Source organism: Penicillium verhagenii (genome assembly GCF_028828195.1).
Source record: "Penicillium verhagenii strain IBT 33310 chromosome Unknown utg000005l_segment0_segment0, whole genome shotgun sequence".
Classification (NCBI taxonomy): domain Eukaryota; kingdom Fungi; phylum Ascomycota; class Eurotiomycetes; order Eurotiales; family Aspergillaceae; genus Penicillium; species Penicillium verhagenii.
In genome coordinates this window covers 3,069,555-3,087,264 of record NW_026643169.1, presented here as the reverse complement: position 1 = coordinate 3,087,264, position 17,710 = coordinate 3,069,555, and the positions used below count along the sequence as shown (strand labels likewise).

The following is a 17,710-nucleotide window of genomic DNA, read 5'->3' as shown; positions in this document are numbered from 1 at the left end:
TGTCAACAACACCTGCAGTGTCGGGGTGTGACGGGTGACGGGTCTGATTCGGGAGTCGGATATAGTAAAGTCCAAGCGGAAGAAACTCAGGAGAAATCATGTGATTCATGTATACAGTAGTATAGAATGGATATCCCGGATCCGATAGATCATATAATGATTTATCCTTCATTACATTTCAACAACAGCCACCTGCATTTGCATATCTCGCTATCTTCCCCTCTCCTTCCCCCCCCCAGGACTTTTCTAACTTCCCTTCTTTTTGATCACCCCTCCACTATTTCCCAGCACTTCCCTCCTTTTTGATCACCCCTCCACTATTCCCCAGCCTTCAGCACCCTCACTACCTACCCAAATCTTTTTACCCAGTTCTCCTACCAGATTTGCCCAGCATACAATGTCCAAACTGCTACGATGAATTTTATTATCGTGGTGACTTGGCTAACCACTGTGACTATTTTGGTCACCACGCAGAGTGTGAAACCTGCCCCAGGGCTTTTTTGACTTGGACGTCCTGCAACCAACATATAAATCAGTTGGGCCATCGCCAACCGCAATTCGAATGTGACACTTGCACTCAAAAATTTGCAACTGAGTCGTTAGCCGACCAACATATGAACTCCTATGGGCACTGGAAATACTATTGTGAGCCCTGTGGTCGCAAGTTCGGCAGCGAGGCGAATCTACGTGCGGTATTTACCACTTTCCACAATTTCCCCAATTCCCCCAATTTCATTCTCAAGAAAAAAAACTCATGGCACATATCAAGCATAAAAACTCCCGTCTCCACCGTGGCACCGGCATCAGTTGCCCCTTCTGCAAGGCCAGTTTCGTGACATTGAGCGGCGTTGCCCACCACGTGGAGACCGGATCCTGCCCCAACGCCCCAAGTCTGAACCGGGAGTCTCTTTACAAGATTATCCGAGAATCCGACCAACAAGGCTTGATTACACAGAAGCAAATCGGATGGCACGAGGAAGAGCACATCGAGTATGCTCCAACCCAACGCGCTTTCAATGGCAGAATGTGGGAGTGTTACGTCTGCCACAAAGAATTCTTCACCTCGCGAGCCTTGACGCAGCATATCAATTCGCCTGTCCATAAAAGCAAGATCTATCACTGCCCCAATATGCGATGCGGCAAGGAGTTTACAGCATTGGCTGCGTTATTCAATCACCTTGAAAGCGAGTCTTGCCACATGATGCGTTTTGAGAATGTGCAAAAGCTACAGGATACTCTGACTGGTGCGATGTCGGGCCGCCGGCAGATTGCTTTCTGATCTGTGATACTGGGCCATTATTTGCCTCTACTACTGTCTGACGGTCTTTTTGAGGATTGGCTATTATTATGAGCACCTGCCTGAGTGTGCTCACTGGATTCTGAGGTTTGATTGGTTCTGTTTACCAGCACGATGACTGGATGATGAGAAAGGGAAAAGTCATGACTTAACTTCATATTACTTAAGATTTTCGGCACTTGTCATCAGGGGATCCTAGTATCACCTATTTGCTTCCAATGGATTGAAATTATTTCGAGAGCATTTCTCCCCCAAAAACATCGAATACTTAAAACATTGACAACAAAGGCTGAATTCTGGAATGTGGTGGTCCAAGCTCTCCAGTATAGATCGAGTATAGATCTACAAGAGATTCATTCGACGGCCCTAAACCTAAAACGGCAAAGCCCCAATCAATTGCGACAACGCGATAAGATCCCGATAAGATCCCCGATAAGCCCCTCATCAAATCAACATCACCAGTCATCTTTCCGCTTCACGCGACCCAACTCCTCTTCCCAAGCCCATTTGAAACCTTCCAGGTAAGATGGCAGATTCTAAACCAAGAGATAAAAGCAATACCCTGGTAGTGGGCATATCCGGCCCATCATCCAGCGGAAAGACCACCCTAGCCCGCCTCCTGCAGCGGATCTTTTGCGGGGTGGATCTGCAGGAACAGGTACCAGGCCCAGGCTCAGAGACAGAAAAAGAAAAACTCAATACGTTCATCATCCACGAAGATGACTTCTACTATCCCGATGACCAGTACGTTCTCCCTCACATATCCCCCCAGAACACATCGCTCTGATAATCCCAAAAAAATACCACAATATCTAACCAACCTACTCCCGCCCAACCAGAATCCCCTACACAACCACCAAATCCGGCGAAAGAATCCAAGACTGGGACACAGCCGCCGCAATAGACACCAATTTCCTCGCGCAAGCCCTCGCCTACGTCCGAGAACACGGAAAACTGCCCCCAAGACTCCAAAGCAAAGAAGACCAGAACGACGAGTCCGACTCCGGCGTGAACAAGGACCTAGTCCTGCGCCTGCGCGACCTTGTATCCTCGCAACTACTCAGCACAAGCTCCAGCGCCGAGCTCCGCTCCAAACCGCGAACAATCGCCTTCATGGAGGGCTTCCTGCTGTACTCCGCGCCCGCAGAAAACACCACCAACAACCAGGCTCCAAGCCCGCTCGACGCAGTCCAGAAACAGATCCACCTCCCGATCTTCCTGCCGGCGTCATACACGAATGTGAAGAGCCGCCGCGAGGCGCGGAGCGGGTACGTGACTATCGGGGAAGCGCCGGTATCAGAAGCGGAAGGACAGGCTGAATCGAAACATAATGAGCCCATTGACCTCGAGGCGGAAGATGATCGGCCGCCGCAGAATTTCTGGGTCGATCCGCCGGGGTACGTGGATGATATTGTTTGGCCGCGGTATGTGGAGGATCATGCGTGGTTGCTCGTTGCTGATGAGAGCGTGGAGGGGGATTTGGTTGCGAGGGTTGGGGAGGGGACGGATGTGCGGCTTGATGCTGGGGTGAGGGTTGCGCCGGGGCGGGGGGAGGCGGGGATGGATGCTGTTTTGGAGTGGGCTGTTGAGGAGATTTTGAGATTTTATACTGGGTTCTGATGGGATTGGTGGTTAGTATGAACTTGAAGTTACTGGTCTTTGACTCAAGGGTACAGTAGTAGCTGTTATATGAGAAATATGCATGCCCTATAGATGGTACCGTCACTACAGAAAGTCGGACCTCGAAATGAATGGTCTTGACTTCTTGTCTGCAAGTCCTGCACCATTATATGGATAGTAAAGGGCCAAATGTATTGCAATCCTCACAGGCGTAAGCTCATGTTTCATGGAGATAATCGGAAGTAATACTGTCAATTCCAGTAAGCTGGCACTACCTTAAAACTATTCGTACAGTGATTTTTTTTCCACCCTAAGATACTCAAAACGGTCCTCGCCACCCGAGAAAATAGTCGATCTGATCTCGCAGAGGAATGGGGGTAGGAATAGTACATGGATCAGTCTGGGGATCAAGAGCTGGGTCAATAGCCAAACCATCACAGTCCGCAATCGGCCATCCTCCCACCGAGTCTGTTCCCCCAAATGAAACCGGCATAAAAAGGATGTCATGGTACAGACGAAGAATGATTCGAAGCACCACAAAAGCCGCAAGACAAGAGATCATAAAAATCGATACGGTTCTACCCCGAGAAAGCTTGACATCGGTTTTGGGTTCCGGCGTGCGGATCAAACGAGTCGCATGGAAGGGCGGAATCTTCACAATTTCCACATTATCGTTTTCTTCTGCCACTGTGTACCGATCTTTCAGTTCATCAATTACCCCCTCGGTATCCAAGGAGCTTCGAATGCGAGGCAACCACATAGGCAGCTTTCGTGGCAATCGAGCTTTCCAAGTAATGGCAAACATGGACAGGTTAGAAGGGGAGCAGATGATCTGAATTTCGGAAACGCCAATGCGAGCATCTGGCGATGAGTCGAGGTGCATAACTCGGAGCTCGTCCAGTGTTCCATATAGATGGGCCGAAAAGTCAGCATCGGGTCCACCATACACGTAAATGGTCAAGCCGCACTTCTCGGCCCAAAAGTCACGCTGAATAAGATCAATCGCACAGGCTGCATGGTATTTGACGACAAAAAATCCAGAATCTTCGTCATTGTCGTCGAGAATATCAGCACGGATGGTCTGGGTTACTGCGAAGTCCTTAATGAACCCATAAAATCTTGCATCACAAGGCCGCACTGGAATAACAAGCTTCTCGAATATTGGAAACTGGCCCATCAAACAGCTTTCAACCAAGTTGTGACGTTTCAAATGCGTGGTGCGAAACTCGACTCCTTGACCAGGTGGAAACCAGAAATACAGATAGCCAGTATTGTTATTCTGCAATCGAGGTAATCCGGGAATCACCAAGTTAAACCAGCCCCTAGGTGTTCCTTTTTCCAGGGGCAACAAGAACTCAATGGTGGCTTTGTAGACAGCAGGCTTTGTATCGCGAGGACAGAAGATACGGAATACACCGTTCTCCTGGACAATCTGAGGAGTCGAAGAACCGGATCTGGAGCTGTACGGCGAGAGAGGCGAGTGTGGACTTTGACTAGTATCAGGTGGTTCGACCGGCCCATTAGGGTATTCATCTACCGGTCCATACGAGTGTTGGTTGTAATGCAAATCGCACGGTGTTCCGCATGAGCCTTCCATTGAAAAGTTCTCCAGGATCTCAGACTTGTCTCCGTCTTTGTTTCCAGAGTCGTCTGTAGCGTCGTTCAAATAGTTGGCCGAGTTGTTTGAAGACGATGCCAGAGGACTCCCATTGAATTTTCCATTCTCAGGCGATTTTTTCACGAGTGGTATGTTCTCTTGCGGCAGATATTCAGGCGTGAACTTGGAGTCAGATGAAGGGGCGAGCGAAAATGAGATTCTTCCCGGTGAAGTAGCGTGGTGAGAATGTGAAATAACACTGATAGGACGCGGAATTTGGCTCGGCCGATTCAACTGGATGGATTCAGTCGACGAGGTGGCAGGCAACTGAACAGAGAAGCTGCTCTTGTGCTTGAATCCTCCGATTGGCCGATCAGAGTCAGAAACAGAGTCAGGGAGTGATGCGGTTCTCGCGTTTCTCTTCAAAGAACGCCGGATATTACCAAGTGGATGAAAATCCGGGAGATCCGCGTAGGCAGGGCTGTTCATGATAGTAGCACCCTGGAAATCGTCGACTGGGCTGTCGATTATGACGGTGCTCGAGAAACTGGCTCCGGAGGTCAGATGAATCGGGCCTCCTGCAGAGTTCGTGTTCATTGTTGGGCTTCCCGGTGTTGACTGGAGTCGCTCAGACAAGTCGGGATTGTGCAAGACGGCGAAGGTATCTCTGGATGTTGTGATTTTTAGGGAACTTGATTTGACGAATTCTTTTGGTACACGGGTGTTCAAGATGGGCTTGTCAAGCAAGGGCCTGCAGTGAATCTAATGTTTCGATATGGTCAGCGAGACAATTCATGATACATCTCGTGGTGGGTACGGTTAGGGCTGAGATCTCACATCCACTTGGATCTTGACTTCCACATGATCCGAGGGGTCGCCGGACCAGTCAGCGTACACGTCCAGATCGTTGAAGGGGCTTTCGGATAATTCCATGATGACCGGAATGATGCGTAACGAGGGTGGAGGAGGTAGGGAAGAGAGTTCGGGGAGAGGTGGGAGAGGGGAAGGGTGAGAGATGGTAAACAAGGTAAAGTGAGAAAAGAGGAAAGAGCGAAGCGTAAAGGGCAAGCAAAGTTGCATAAGCCGCGAATTAAAAAAAAAGTAATGAACTGCTAACAAGGTCCAGTATGTACATGAATAGAGAAGAATGAACCTGACATTTTCTTTTTTTGCTTTTGAAAACAACAAGAAGAAAAGACGAGGGAGAAGCATGAACACATTTGAACAGAAAAAAGACAGAAAACCTCCCTCCACCCTTTTCTACCCACCAGATTGCGCCGTTGTAAACTAATGAGAACCAAAACCAAAACAAAGACAAGCCTAAAAAAAAAAAAAAAACCCAAAGCCACCCAGAGACATAACCATAAACGTGATATCTAACACCCCCAGTCTATCCAGACAGACAGGAAATTTTAATTGAAACAATAGTTAGAGCCAAGGAGGACCGTCGAGGTCCAAGCAGGCTCAAAAAAAGGGGTTGTCAAACGAGCGAAGAGAAGGGTAAAGTTGGGAACCATATCACTGAGGAGTTCCATTAGGAGATCCGGAAGGGTCAAAGGCAGCGCCGTATCGGTCACCTTCGGGGGCCATCTGCGAGGGCAGAATTGGGGTAGCCGATGGGGATGGAGGGTCGAAATAGCCTCGAGGGGTGCCAGTTCCATTGGTGCCAGCCGGATAGCTGCGATTTCGTTGCAACGGAGGGAGAATAGTAGAACCAGTCGAGTATGTAGCCCGAGGGTATCCCTGGGCCATCATCGATCCTGTCGAATCTGGGGTCTGGCGCGTGCGAAAAAACAAAAAGAAAATCCTTAGCAGGGTCCTCCCAAAATCCAAACTCACTGATTCGCAGAGGGGTGCCGTACAGGTGTACCAGGTTGTTGGTTCATCGCCATCAGCTGTCCCACGGCGGCTTGTTGACTGGATCGAGCTTGGCCTGTTGGGTCGGGCATCTGGGACATTGGATTTGACGGTGGGAGACCGTAAGGCATCTGTAAAAGAAGGAGAAAAGAAATGGTTAGTTAAAAGAGGTTCTGCGGCCATGTCTCGGGCCATTTTCCCTCTGGGGTAGAACGAACCCCGTAATCTGGCACCACCTGGCCTGTCGAGTACTGCATTGCCGGAGTCTGGTACGCATTGGGTTGCCCATACATCGTGGGCTGTTGGGCGTATGTCTCCATAGGACGAGCCATACGACCATCGTTGTCTGGATAGAGACTCTGCCGCCCATAATCGATAGAGGTACGCGCGCGTTTTACCGGTGCTCCATAATAGGCATAATCCCGATTGGTAGCTGGATAACCCCCAAATCCTGTCGCTGCAGGAGGAATTTGGACGGCTTGACGATCCGGAGATCGAGGAGGAAGTGCCTGGGGGAACTCATCCGGGCGAGGTCGTTTCCTTGTTTCGCTGCGCGTTAGTAATTTGGGATCTTCACACGCTCTGGAAATGATCACCTACATCATGGTCCGGGGCTCCTTGCGAATGCGCAACTTGACTCCTTGATCGGCAAATGAGCGGGAGAGAAAGGTGGACTCCATCATGCCAGGGAAGCTCTTGGGGGGCGACACTGCTCTTACATTAGCACTCAATGCTTAGCGACTTTTGGTTCTCTGGAAGCAGTCTCACCTGTAAAACGGTCTGAAATGATGGTCTTAAGGTAGGTGACTTGATCTCTGGATTTACAGTCTCGTCAGTGCTCGGCCCCGGCTTCCCGCGATCGGGGCACGCGACTCACCTTCGCATCTCGAATAAAGTGAATTTCAATCGAAATTCACCCTCCATTTTCACCGACAGATCTCCGAAAACGAAAAACCCTCCATCTACAAGGTTTTGATTAGCTCCAGATCGTCATCCTACCCCACAATTGAGAAGCTTACCACTGTTGTCCACGTCCTTCAACCGGTGAAGAGACGAGACTAGGGTTCCAGCTAAGGCGGTCGAGGGCGCGACCGGGACTGGACGATCTTCTTGAGCATCATACAAGCTGCAGCACATAAAATAGTAGGGACTTTGCAGATAGTGTCTGGATTTTCATATGAGGTTAGTGGTCTTGAGTCCCCGATCTCCCTCTCCATCTTGCCCAAGAAGGGTTTGGAGGGGTCGAAAGGCGGGTTGGGTACTCACTGTGCAAGATAAGATCCCTCCTCACGCACCCGGAGCTGGACAATCGGAGGTGGATCGATAGGTTTGCGCTCTTTCTCCTTGCCCCCAGCCACGCGCGCCCGGTCGGGCTGCTGGCGAATGGTGAGGTCAAAGTCAGAACTGGTGTTGATCAACATAGTCAGTGGAAAAAAGCCTTTAAAGAAAGCCCGGGGGTTAAGCGGGAGGGGGGAAAAAGAAGTGGATAAAGGTAAAACAGCGGCGCAAAAAAACAGACAGATGGCAGCAGTGCAATGAAAGAATCAAATTGAAAGATAAGGCCAAAGAAGGTCAAGCAAGACAAGGGAAGAAAAAGAGGTTTAAAGGTCTACGAACCTCTGGGCTTCGCGCGAGAGAGAGGCGTCGGAGAAGGTCGATGCACTCATCAAGACGACGGGTGGAACCAGGACCCGGGTATAGCGCACAGAGGGTCAGAATAAAAATTGGGCACAAGTTGCAAGTGAACCACGCGTTGGTGGTTTTTGGGTTAGGATGAACACTGTGTTTCCGAGGAACACACACAGTAAAGACAGTAAGGAAGAAGTGGAAAGGGAAGAAAGAAAAGAATGGGTCCGGGTCTTTTTTCAAAAACCAGCACGAGTCACGATGTTGAAATTTGGAGAGAAGACAAGCTGTAGTGGGGGAATGGAGAAGTTGGGACGGTGCGGGATTCACGGTAAGAGCGACGCTTTCCCATGGATCGAGTTTAGTATCAACGAAAACGGTTGTGGTGACGTTTTGGGACGTTTTGGGGGGGAAGTTTTGGGGGGGAAGCTGATTAGTTTCCTGTAGAGACGGATATGGTTAAACTCTTCTTCTTCTTCTTTTTCTTTTCTTTTCTTCTCTTCTCTTTCTCTGTTCAAAAAAAAAGAAAAAAAAAGAGTTAAGAAAATGGCAAAATAAGAGAGCTTTTCCCTGATGTTCTGCACAGACTTTCTCTAAAGTTGTCTCTTTTCTTCTTTTCCTCTTTTCCGCTTTTTCTCGCTTTTTCTGCTTCTGCTCCGACCGGATCTGATCAATTTCGATTGGGTATTGAATTGCCTGTCACTGACCAATCACAGTCCAGAACAAGCACTTTGAGAGGTTCCGCACGGACCGAAAGAAAATTCAGTTGGTATTGTAGCCAATCAGATCAATGCAAATTCATGTAAATTCTGGTAATTTTTCTTTTTGGGCTCAATCTTTCAATGTTTTCTCTTGGTTTTTTTTTCTCTTTTTCTTTTTCTTTTTTCGTCTTTTCTTTTTTCGGCCGGTCACTGTATAGCTGAACTGTGGAGTCAGGATTCAGGTTCTTGTTCTTTCCCCTCTTTTTTCTTGCAACTGACCGTTACTTCCGTACAGAAGTCCAGCTCAAGACGGTTAAAGAATAGCCGGAAATAAAAAAAAAGTGGGCGTAAGGTAAGTTCGGGTTCAGCTGCGAGAGCTTGGGAAGGTAACCACGGTTGAGCCTGAATGATGCCTGGTGACGATCAGAGACAGGAACAATGATGCGCACATTCAGTACTTCGGGACTCGGCAGTTGAAGAGAAGAAAAATGAAGGAGAATAAAAGACACAGAAAAGTAAAAGGGAAGAAGAAAACTCAATGTCTTGTGTTCTCTTTCCTCTTTGCTCTTTCCTCTTTTCTTTCAATTCTTTTTGGGTCCTCTCCAGTGGCAAAAAAGTCGGGGTAGGCTGACCTCGGTCTTCCTGGTGGGAAATTGTTCGAGTATTCTAAGTGGTTCCTCTTTTTTTTTCGGCTTGAATCCACTTGTAAAACGTAACGGCTCGATGGCGCCGGCTATGCAGGTGATCAGGACCCGGCTTGCGTCGTGGACCACAGGGATTCAGTCTAAACGCCAAAGTGGACTCGGTCCCTGGTCCGGCGTCTAAGCATTCCAGTCACGGTGGGTTCCCGGATATGCAAGATCCAAGCCCGCATGGCCCTGGACTGCTCAAAACAGGATGGTTTGATCGTCGCAATGATCGGACTTGTCGTCTCCACTCAAAATCTGGACTAGTTAACCTTTGGAGGCGTTAGTGAAGGTTTAACCAAAATCAGATAGTTTTCGATAGCTCAAAGAAAAGAGTCAAATAAAAAAAAAAGGGAATAAAATGCACGTCAAATAAGCATAGGTCACAATCACTTTTGCCCACCTGATGTTTCTTATGTCATCCGGATTCCTTGGTTCTTCCCGGTCCCCTTCCTTTCCCCAGAAGGGGTCCAGATCCACAAAACACAGAGTGATCAAAAGACAAATAAAAAAAAACATAACAATAGTGACTCTCATACCTGATCTTCCTGCTAATGTGCTTGCAGATATTCGTGTTCTTGGTCGATTATTCCAATCTTCGTTGAATTGTTGCCCAGGCACCGGACTCTTTTCCGAGCTCGTCCCCACGATAGCCCGAGTGCGAAAGGCGGCGCAATTTTCCAACCCGCGTGATATTTTTCGATGCTTTCAAGCTCGTCTGCGCTCATTCGAGATGGATAAAGCGATCTGAATACACGAACAATGATTTTGTCGAGCTCGTGCAGAACCAGGTGCTGTTCTCAATCGCAAAGCACGCACGGGTGGGCACGACTTGTTAAATCGACATCAAAAGTCCGCTCACATACCGGTTCATGGTGGAAAAAAGAGAAAGAAAATAAACCAAGCAGCGAATATATTGATGAACAGAACGCGACCAAGGAAAGCGCGTCGAGAAATTTCAAAAAAGAAAGAAGAGAGAAACCCAAAAAGAAAAGAATAAAAAAGAAAAAAAAACTATGGTGAAAGGGGCGGACACGAACCTCAGCTTTGAACAGGAAGGCGATGCGTCACATTACCCGGCCATGCATGATTTGCGACCTGCACCCTACTATATGGGGACTTTTGTACCAACCAGTGGGGGCGCTGATAGGGCGCTGATGCCTCGGTTTTTGGGGGAGGGGAGGGGGAAGCCGGAGATCCCTTGATCAAGTCTAGAACCCGACAACTGCACAAAAGAGACACAGTCTGGTCCGGGAACTTGCGCGATCGGGCATCTGGCAGCAATGTCGAGACGAATCATTGTCATACACAAGTGAAGGTGGGTCCCTAATGGGTTGCAGATCAGTGTTCTTCCACTTCGGCTTTCTTCGGACTACAAGATACTGTTTTTGCGCCACGCCTGCCATTGCTTGCCCGCTGCGGCTGAGGGTAAGAAGAGGGAGATCATAAACTTCCCCATAGGCTTAGCCTGCGTCAACGGTAACATTGCTGGCTGCAGCTTGTTGGCGAGACATGCAGCTTCCCTTTTTTTTTCTCTTGCCTTTTGGGTTCAGTGCGCCCGCGTGAGGGGTACAAAAAAACATCATTATTTTGACCCGGGTGTGGCCGTTGGGGTCGAGGGGCATGGTTAGCGCACAGACTTGGGGTGCATGTGCAGATGGATATGACAAGCGGACCACTTTTCTCAAAGTCTTCAATCTCTTCCCGCAGATATGCCGATAGGCCAGCAGCGATCTCATGCAAGGAGAGAACCGGTCTTCCGAGTCCATATTTTTTTTCCTCACAAAAAAAAAGCACTTCCATTGTCATGTTCAGCTAAGCGGGGCTTGAGGTCCACGGGCTGACAGCGGTGGAGTAAGTCAATCCAGGGAGAGAGCAAAAAAAAGGAAAGAAAAATACCCATTGAAAAAAACACACACACACACAAACTAGCTGCTCCAAAACTAGTGTGAAAGGGGGAGGAGAAAGAAGGAAAGAAGACGCAAAAATCAGTGAGATGAGCATGTGCAGAAGGCTGATGGCTAGCCTTATCCTCAGCTGGGATGAGATTCCACATCTGCACCTATCCGAGTCTTGTTCCTGGATATTGGACACATGTCCCTGTTTAGGACGTGACTCGGCTGCATCCCGTCAATGCCATATCCCGATCAAGAGGGGTAAACAGGGAACACGACAAAGAGACCAGTGAAGCGCTTTGAAAGCTCAATGACCGAGGTGATTGAGAAGATTAAACGAAAAGGAAAAGGAAAACTCTTTCGCACAGAAGAGAAAGAAAGAAAAAAAAAAGGCGGTTCAAGTCCCCTCTCCAATAACTAAATCGAGGGAAAAAGTCACTAAATCAACTAGACGGCAACTAGACTACGTGGGGAATGAACAACTCAAACCTGCACGATGAAGTGGCCCGGAAATTTAATGGGGCCGGATAAACTTGACTGATCAATTACTCCCTTTTATGCATATAATGAACCTGTTTTTTTTCTCTCCTGATCGAGTGTCCATTACATGTTTAATATACCGCTAGGGCCAAGTATAACCTTGGAATGTAGTTAGTATGACAGCGGCAGCCCCCGACCCAAGAACCACAGGATTCTGGAACGCTACGCGATTATGCTTAAATGCCCTGTTCCGCGGTGTTTGGGATCCATGGAACACCCCTAGCAGGCTAGCACTAGCAACCCCCTGGTCACTGCCGATCGCGTCGATCTCTGATTTAAGCAGTTCATTCTAATCAAATTCAATTATTCCCATCCGTATCCTCATATCACATATTTTGGTTCTTTTTGGAAAGCGCACATGTGCGCTGTGGAAAATTGAGAAAATTGAGAAATCGAGAAATCGAGAAATCGAGGCCCGGGAACTCCGTCCCTTTCCCGCTGTATCCCGGTTTATGCCCTAGGCGTCCCGTCCCTACTATGTTTGTGCGCAACTTCCTCCCCCTTTGACTCGCACGTCAGATTCCAAAGTTCGACCTCGGCACTATCCCATGTACGCTGGAGAGGCTAAATGCCCCCGCAGCTACCGACTTACTCCATAATCTCTCCCTTGATAGAACATATCACATTGTATCATGGAAGTGGCCTTTTTTTTCTTCACTTTGACACTGACACCCCTTTTTTTTATCCCACGCTTGCCCCGCGTTGAAGGTTGGTGCGCATACATTGAATGATGGTTATGCACTGCGCTCCGTTGGGAAGGATACTCTGCAATGCATAAAGGCTATTTACATAGTTCCGAGGGCTGTGCGCAATAAACATTGAAACATTGAAAGCCTTGGACATCTGGAGGCAACATGGAGTATTTTTGGCTTTTGTGGGGGTGGCTCGAGCGATATCATATCTTGGTTTCTTGCCTACCCCTAAGGTCCCGGGGCTTATGCGCTTGGCCTGTTCCAGACCTCTCATTGGGGGCTCGGACTTTGCGCGGAAATAGATGCATACATAGATGTTATCTCGTAGGTATACGTATACAATTGATTCAATGTTACATAACGGTCTAGTTGACAAATATTTGCATCGGATTCGTATTCGTACGTGTACTAAGTGCTCAAGTGCCGTGAGAGCTAGGATTGACATCAATTCGCTACTTATGACGTGGATTGGTATATCTACACTGCATGTGGAAAAGAATACGCTCAACTACTTGGAGGAATCAAAAGACATCGGGAAGATGAATTAAAAATGACAATCAAATACCCAACTCCTGGCTCCGCAACCCACGCTCCTTGCTGGATAAAAAAGTACAAAGTGAGCGAACCCCTGTGCTGCATGACACATCGAGAGCCCCCAGAAATCCCGACAAAAGTCTCTGTTGGGCAGATAGAGAAAAACGAAAAAAAAAAGATCCGGTAGGAAATGATAATAAAAGAGAAAGGGTAGGATTAGAAATAGGACATCAACGAAAAAGAGGAGAAGGAAGAAAGTGGAAAGGGAAGGAGGGAGGAGAAGGAAAGAAGCAAGAAAACGCCTAGTCTTGTATGCGTGAATGGCTCTCCTGCAATGCATGTTTCATTGCCCGAGCGCTGTTCATGTCTCCATTACCACGTCGCCGTCCATTTCATACTCGCCGTCAGCATCAAGGTCGTCCTCCCCTTCGGCATCGACGTCAGGGCTGATACCATTCGAGACGGATGTACTTTTCTTGGCTCTGTTTCGCAGCGAACTAGGCTCGGGAACCACGACTTGGATTTTTTCGACCAAGGCCTTGCGGTTGACTGACGAAGGAGTTTTGGGGGGATTGACAGATAACTTTCGCCGAGTGCGGTTGGAAGTTGCCGTTCCAGGCGATCGTGATTTGGACTTGATTTTCTTTTGTGGTGTCCTGAGAGTTTCGGGTTCGGGAGCGGGCTCAGCCTCGGGCTTAGATTCAGAGTCAAGGCTGCTTTCAACTTCAGCTGGAGACTCGCTATAATCGATGCCATTCGTTTTCGTGATCACTTCGTGCTTTTTGTCACCATTAACTTGGCCGGCCTTGTCGTTCACCTCGGCCGCTTCGTCGACGAGGTCTTCGGCGAGGTTTTTGGCAGTCGAATCAACAGCCACTCCATCTTCTATCGCCTTTTCCACAACGTCTTCAACCGCATCTCCGGTTTCGTCTGGCTCTGCATCAGCATCGGCGTCGGCATCGACGTCAACATCGCCGTCAGCATCAACTTCGGCATCGGCATCGGCATCGCTATCAGCGTCGGCATCGGCTTCAGCATCAGCATCAGCATCGGAGTCAGCATCGCCATCCACGTTGGCCTCTACATCAGCTTTGGCATCAACCTCTGCGTCGGCCTCTGCATCCACTTCCGCATCTACTTCCGCATCAACCTCCGCATTATCTTCCGCATCGACCTCGGTATCAATGCCATTCGGCTGAGAAGTAGTATCCTCCGCAGCCGGAGAACCAGTCACCTTACTTCGGCCGCGACGGGTGGTAGATGGAGTGATTGCTGGAAGCCTGGAAGGCCTCCGCGGGGTGTTGCGACCACTTGTGCGCACGGTTGTTGGTGTCATTGATGCTCGAGCGGTACTCAACCTCTTGGTCGATGGGCGGCCAATTTTGCGTCTGCCAGTGGGAACATGGACCGGAGGCCAAAGCTCGAATCGAGAAGGAGGAATACCGGCGGCAAGGGGAGGGGATGGGGGAGTTGGATCGTCGGGTGGATGAACTCCATTGGGTTGCTGAAGAGCGGTGGAAGGCGGCCCAGCCGGTTCTCCGAGGCCATCAGCATGGCCATTCATTGTCGGTACGTCGTCCCCATCCTCAATTTCTCTTCCCTCCATATCTTCATCCTCATCTTCGAGATCTTCACGAGGCGCAACGGCATGCATAGGAGCGCGGTCAAACTGGGATTGGTTGTTGCGACCCATGATGTAGGGAGTCCACAGCAGAGCATCAGGATTGAGTGTGACGTAGCCTTTGCTTTCCCACTTCTGAATGACTTCTTCAAAGTACTTATGATCGAGACGGAAGGCGTAGGTTTTTGTTATGGGGTCCCGAACTAGGGCTCGTAGCCCCTCAAGGGCGGACACAAGGTCGTCTGCCGTCATTCCAGTCCGGTCGGAAAGATCTGCGATGCTGACGGGTGTTTTCAGGTCACGTAGTTGATATGATAATACCAAGCGCCAGTAATTCCGGTACGACACAAGGCCCATGTCGGACAAGGGCTTTTCGGGGGATCCATTCTTGCCCTCGATGCGTGTCAAAAGGTATGAAAAATCGATGAGGAGATTTCCATAGCCTTTGCGTTGATGGATTGGGAGAGTGAGAATGCATGACACGTTATTCGCCGAGCTTGGCCTCTTTTCCTTGCTGAAGTAACCCACAAAATGACATCCGAGATCATCATACTCGCTCATCACATAGAATAAGAATGGCTCAACATCGTAGTAAAGGGTTTTAGATCCGAGGAAAAGTTTGGCAAGAAGGCACAGATTCTGGCAGTAAACGGGGTTCTTCCGGCCATCGACCTCGAAGATAGAGATTGAACCATCACGGTAGATTTCATCACCAGGGGCATGTTTGGCGGGACATTTGAGTTTGTGCCGCCAAGCGACATAGTCCGAGTTCATGTATTTGAGGCAGAATTCGCAGATGTAGAGCACGCGGTTGCGACTGTATTCTTCTGGGTACGGCGCGGCATACCAGGTCTCAATTTCATAACCACCGAAGTTGATGTATTTGATCTTCGAGGGTGGGCCAGAAACCTTTTGTGAGGTTGTAGTGACTTCGCCATTGAGCTCTGCTTCTTGTACTCTTCGCTGCCATTCAGCCTCGGCCTTCTGGCGAGCTGATTCGAATTTTTCACGGTCCGCTTGTAATGGGAGTGTCTTAGAAGTATCTGCGTCAACTTCAGATAATATGCCACCGTAAGGCTTGGACTTGGAGTCGTCGCTGTCACGGTCATGGAAAGGTGTGAAATGATTGTAGGGGGCGGGAGGGATCGGTGCAAAATGAGCTTGAGGTTCGTGATGTACGGGTGCGGGTTTTGGTGCTTTTTTCTTTTTCCTTGGCTGCGGTTGGCTTTGTGTGTTGATAATTCGGTTAATCTTGCTTTCATCTAGTCGAAAGGCGATGATGAGTTTGCCGAATTGCCTGTTCACAACACGCGCCAGGTCTCGTTCAACTCCACGCGTACGACGCGCTCGCAAAGGACGCGTCTGGGATGACTCTCCAGGCATTTCGCTGTCGGCAGGAGCATCGTTGGAATCTGAGTGATCTGTTTGTCGTCGTCGCTTTCGAAGGACAGGTGTGTGTTCCTCTGCTTCCACCGATGATGCTTTTCTTTTTCTTAGTGCACGAGAACTGTTCAACATGTCGTCGTTGATTCCAGTATCAAATATTGAGTGAAAATCAGAACCTTCCTTGCCCACGTGCGCGGGGAGAAGTTCCTTGGGTAAATGAGAGTGGCCCGATTTTAGTTGAGAGGGACTTTCAACTAAATCAGGTTCTAGTTTGTTTTGAACACAGACAGGGCATCTCCAAAAATCTATCACCAAAATTAGTCTCTCGCTTATTCAGTCTTTTCTTCTTAAAAAAATGAAGAAAACAACAACAACAAAAGGTATTCAACCCCAACTCACCCTCACTGTCACTGAAAGCTTCTTGTTCTCGAGCGCATTGCCGATGGGCTGTCCACGTCAGCACGGATCTAGAAGAGGCCTAAGCTTTTTTGAAGTATAAACTTACAGTGATCACCACAGACAGCACAAGACAGCCATTCTTCAAAATCTTCACCGGGGTCATGTTCTTCGTCCTGGCCACAGAAACTGATCGAAAATCAAGATTAGTATTATTGTTCCCCGCGATTTCGATGAGGCTAATACTCACGTGCAGTTCGCACGGCTGCGAATTTCAACATCTCCATCTTCATGTCCATTACTTTCGGCCTCCCAATCCTCTGCCTCTGATTCAGAGTCGCTAGATCCAGATGCCTCTCGCTCATTCTCATCTTCAAACCCCGGGTCACAGTCACCATCAGCAACCCCAAACTCCACATCGTCCTCATCTTCATCCTCATCCCCCGATGAGTTGTCTTCTGGGAGTTTCACTGCCCCGACGGGTTCCGTCTCATCGTCTTCACCATTTTGTTGATCCTTGAGGTGAGCAGCCATGGCCTCTACCTCGCTGTCTCCGTTATCGACCTCCACATCTCCGGTAAAAGCTCTGTGTACGGCATCTTGGAGCTGCTGATCCATTTGGTACAGGTCGGTTTCCTCTTCCCCCTCCGCATCCAGGTCGCTGTCAACCTGGTCAGCCGGTGTGTCAGGTTGACCGGGATCCTCGTTCACGGGCGGCACCGTCGCCGCCATGATGAGTGTTACCGCAGCTGCCAGGTCGTTGCGAATGTCACCACAGATAATGCGCGCGGATGTGTTTCGACTGTCTCTGTTCAAGGACCAGTCGATTCAAGCTACAGACCCACCCCGCTCACGTTGGTGGCGAACCGGGGGTGCATCGGGAGCCCAGACGAGTGCGTTAAAAGGCCAGGGGTCGGTTTCAATAGCTCTCGGTATAGAATTTGCGCTTCTTCTGCCGAGGTTTCTTTGTTGGGATCGCAAAGGTAGCTGGCAGAGGTCAAAGGTGTTAGTAAGGTGCCACTTGCCAAACACGTGTCGCGGAATGGAGGCGACTCACTCCCGGTCCAAAGGTAGTTGGTACGTTTGTAGCAGAGAGATTCAAGACGCGTCGATAAGCAATCTCAGCGCTAGGAGACGATCCCTCTGACAAACAAATGCGATGCGCTGCCCCTTGGCCCTTTGGAGTTGTCGTCGCAGGCGGGCTGAGTCAGGTGGCGCTAAACCCTATCGGGCCGCGCAGACCTCCTCCCATTCACGACTTT

General features: G+C 49.2%; 5 protein-coding genes across 5 annotated transcripts; 2 read left to right on the top strand and 3 right to left on the bottom strand.

Annotated features, from left to right (window-relative positions):
* Positions 1-371: 371 nt before the first annotated feature.
* N7466_004676 (C2H2-type zinc finger protein) lies at positions 372-1,279 on the top strand (the record flags this gene model as incomplete). The annotated part of the gene is made up of 2 exons (XM_057164073.1): positions 372-692; positions 770-1,279. Coding segments are annotated over 2 exons (831 nt in total), but the record flags the coding sequence as incomplete, so codon positions are not given.
* Positions 1,280-1,823: 544 nt separating this feature from the next.
* On the top strand, positions 1,824-2,917 carry N7466_004675 (ribosylnicotinamide kinase; the record flags this gene model as incomplete). The annotated part of the gene is made up of 2 exons (XM_057164072.1): positions 1,824-2,041; positions 2,137-2,917. 2 exons carry the CDS (start codon positions 1,824-1,826, stop codon positions 2,915-2,917), a joined length of 999 nt encoding a protein of 332 aa, XP_057022753.1.
* Positions 2,918-3,236: 319 nt separating this feature from the next.
* Positions 3,237-5,447, bottom strand: N7466_004674 (uncharacterized protein; the record flags this gene model as incomplete). Its single annotated transcript, XM_057164071.1, has 2 exons — positions 3,237-5,276; positions 5,352-5,447. 2 exons carry the CDS (start codon positions 5,445-5,447, stop codon positions 3,237-3,239), a joined length of 2,136 nt encoding a protein of 711 aa, XP_057022752.1.
* Positions 5,448-6,032: 585 nt separating this feature from the next.
* vosA lies at positions 6,033-8,079 on the bottom strand (the record flags this gene model as incomplete). The annotated part of the gene is made up of 9 exons (XM_057164070.1): positions 7,989-8,079; positions 7,638-7,775; positions 7,391-7,536; positions 7,249-7,333; positions 7,140-7,186; positions 6,972-7,080; positions 6,590-6,920; positions 6,377-6,502; positions 6,033-6,290 (listed from the first exon to the last, which is right to left on the bottom strand). The coding sequence occupies exons 1-9, from the start codon at positions 8,036-8,038 to the stop codon at positions 6,033-6,035; spliced, it is 1,290 nt and encodes a 429-aa protein (XP_057022751.1). The 5' UTR covers positions 8,039-8,079.
* Positions 8,080-13,406: 5,327 nt separating this feature from the next.
* On the bottom strand, positions 13,407-17,180 carry N7466_004672 (uncharacterized protein; the record flags this gene model as incomplete). The annotated part of the gene is made up of 4 exons (XM_057164069.1): positions 13,407-16,357; positions 16,452-16,499; positions 16,558-16,637; positions 16,699-17,180. The coding sequence occupies 4 exons, from the start codon at positions 17,178-17,180 to the stop codon at positions 13,407-13,409; spliced, it is 3,561 nt and encodes a 1,186-aa protein (XP_057022750.1).
* Positions 17,181-17,710: the final 530 nt, after the last annotated feature.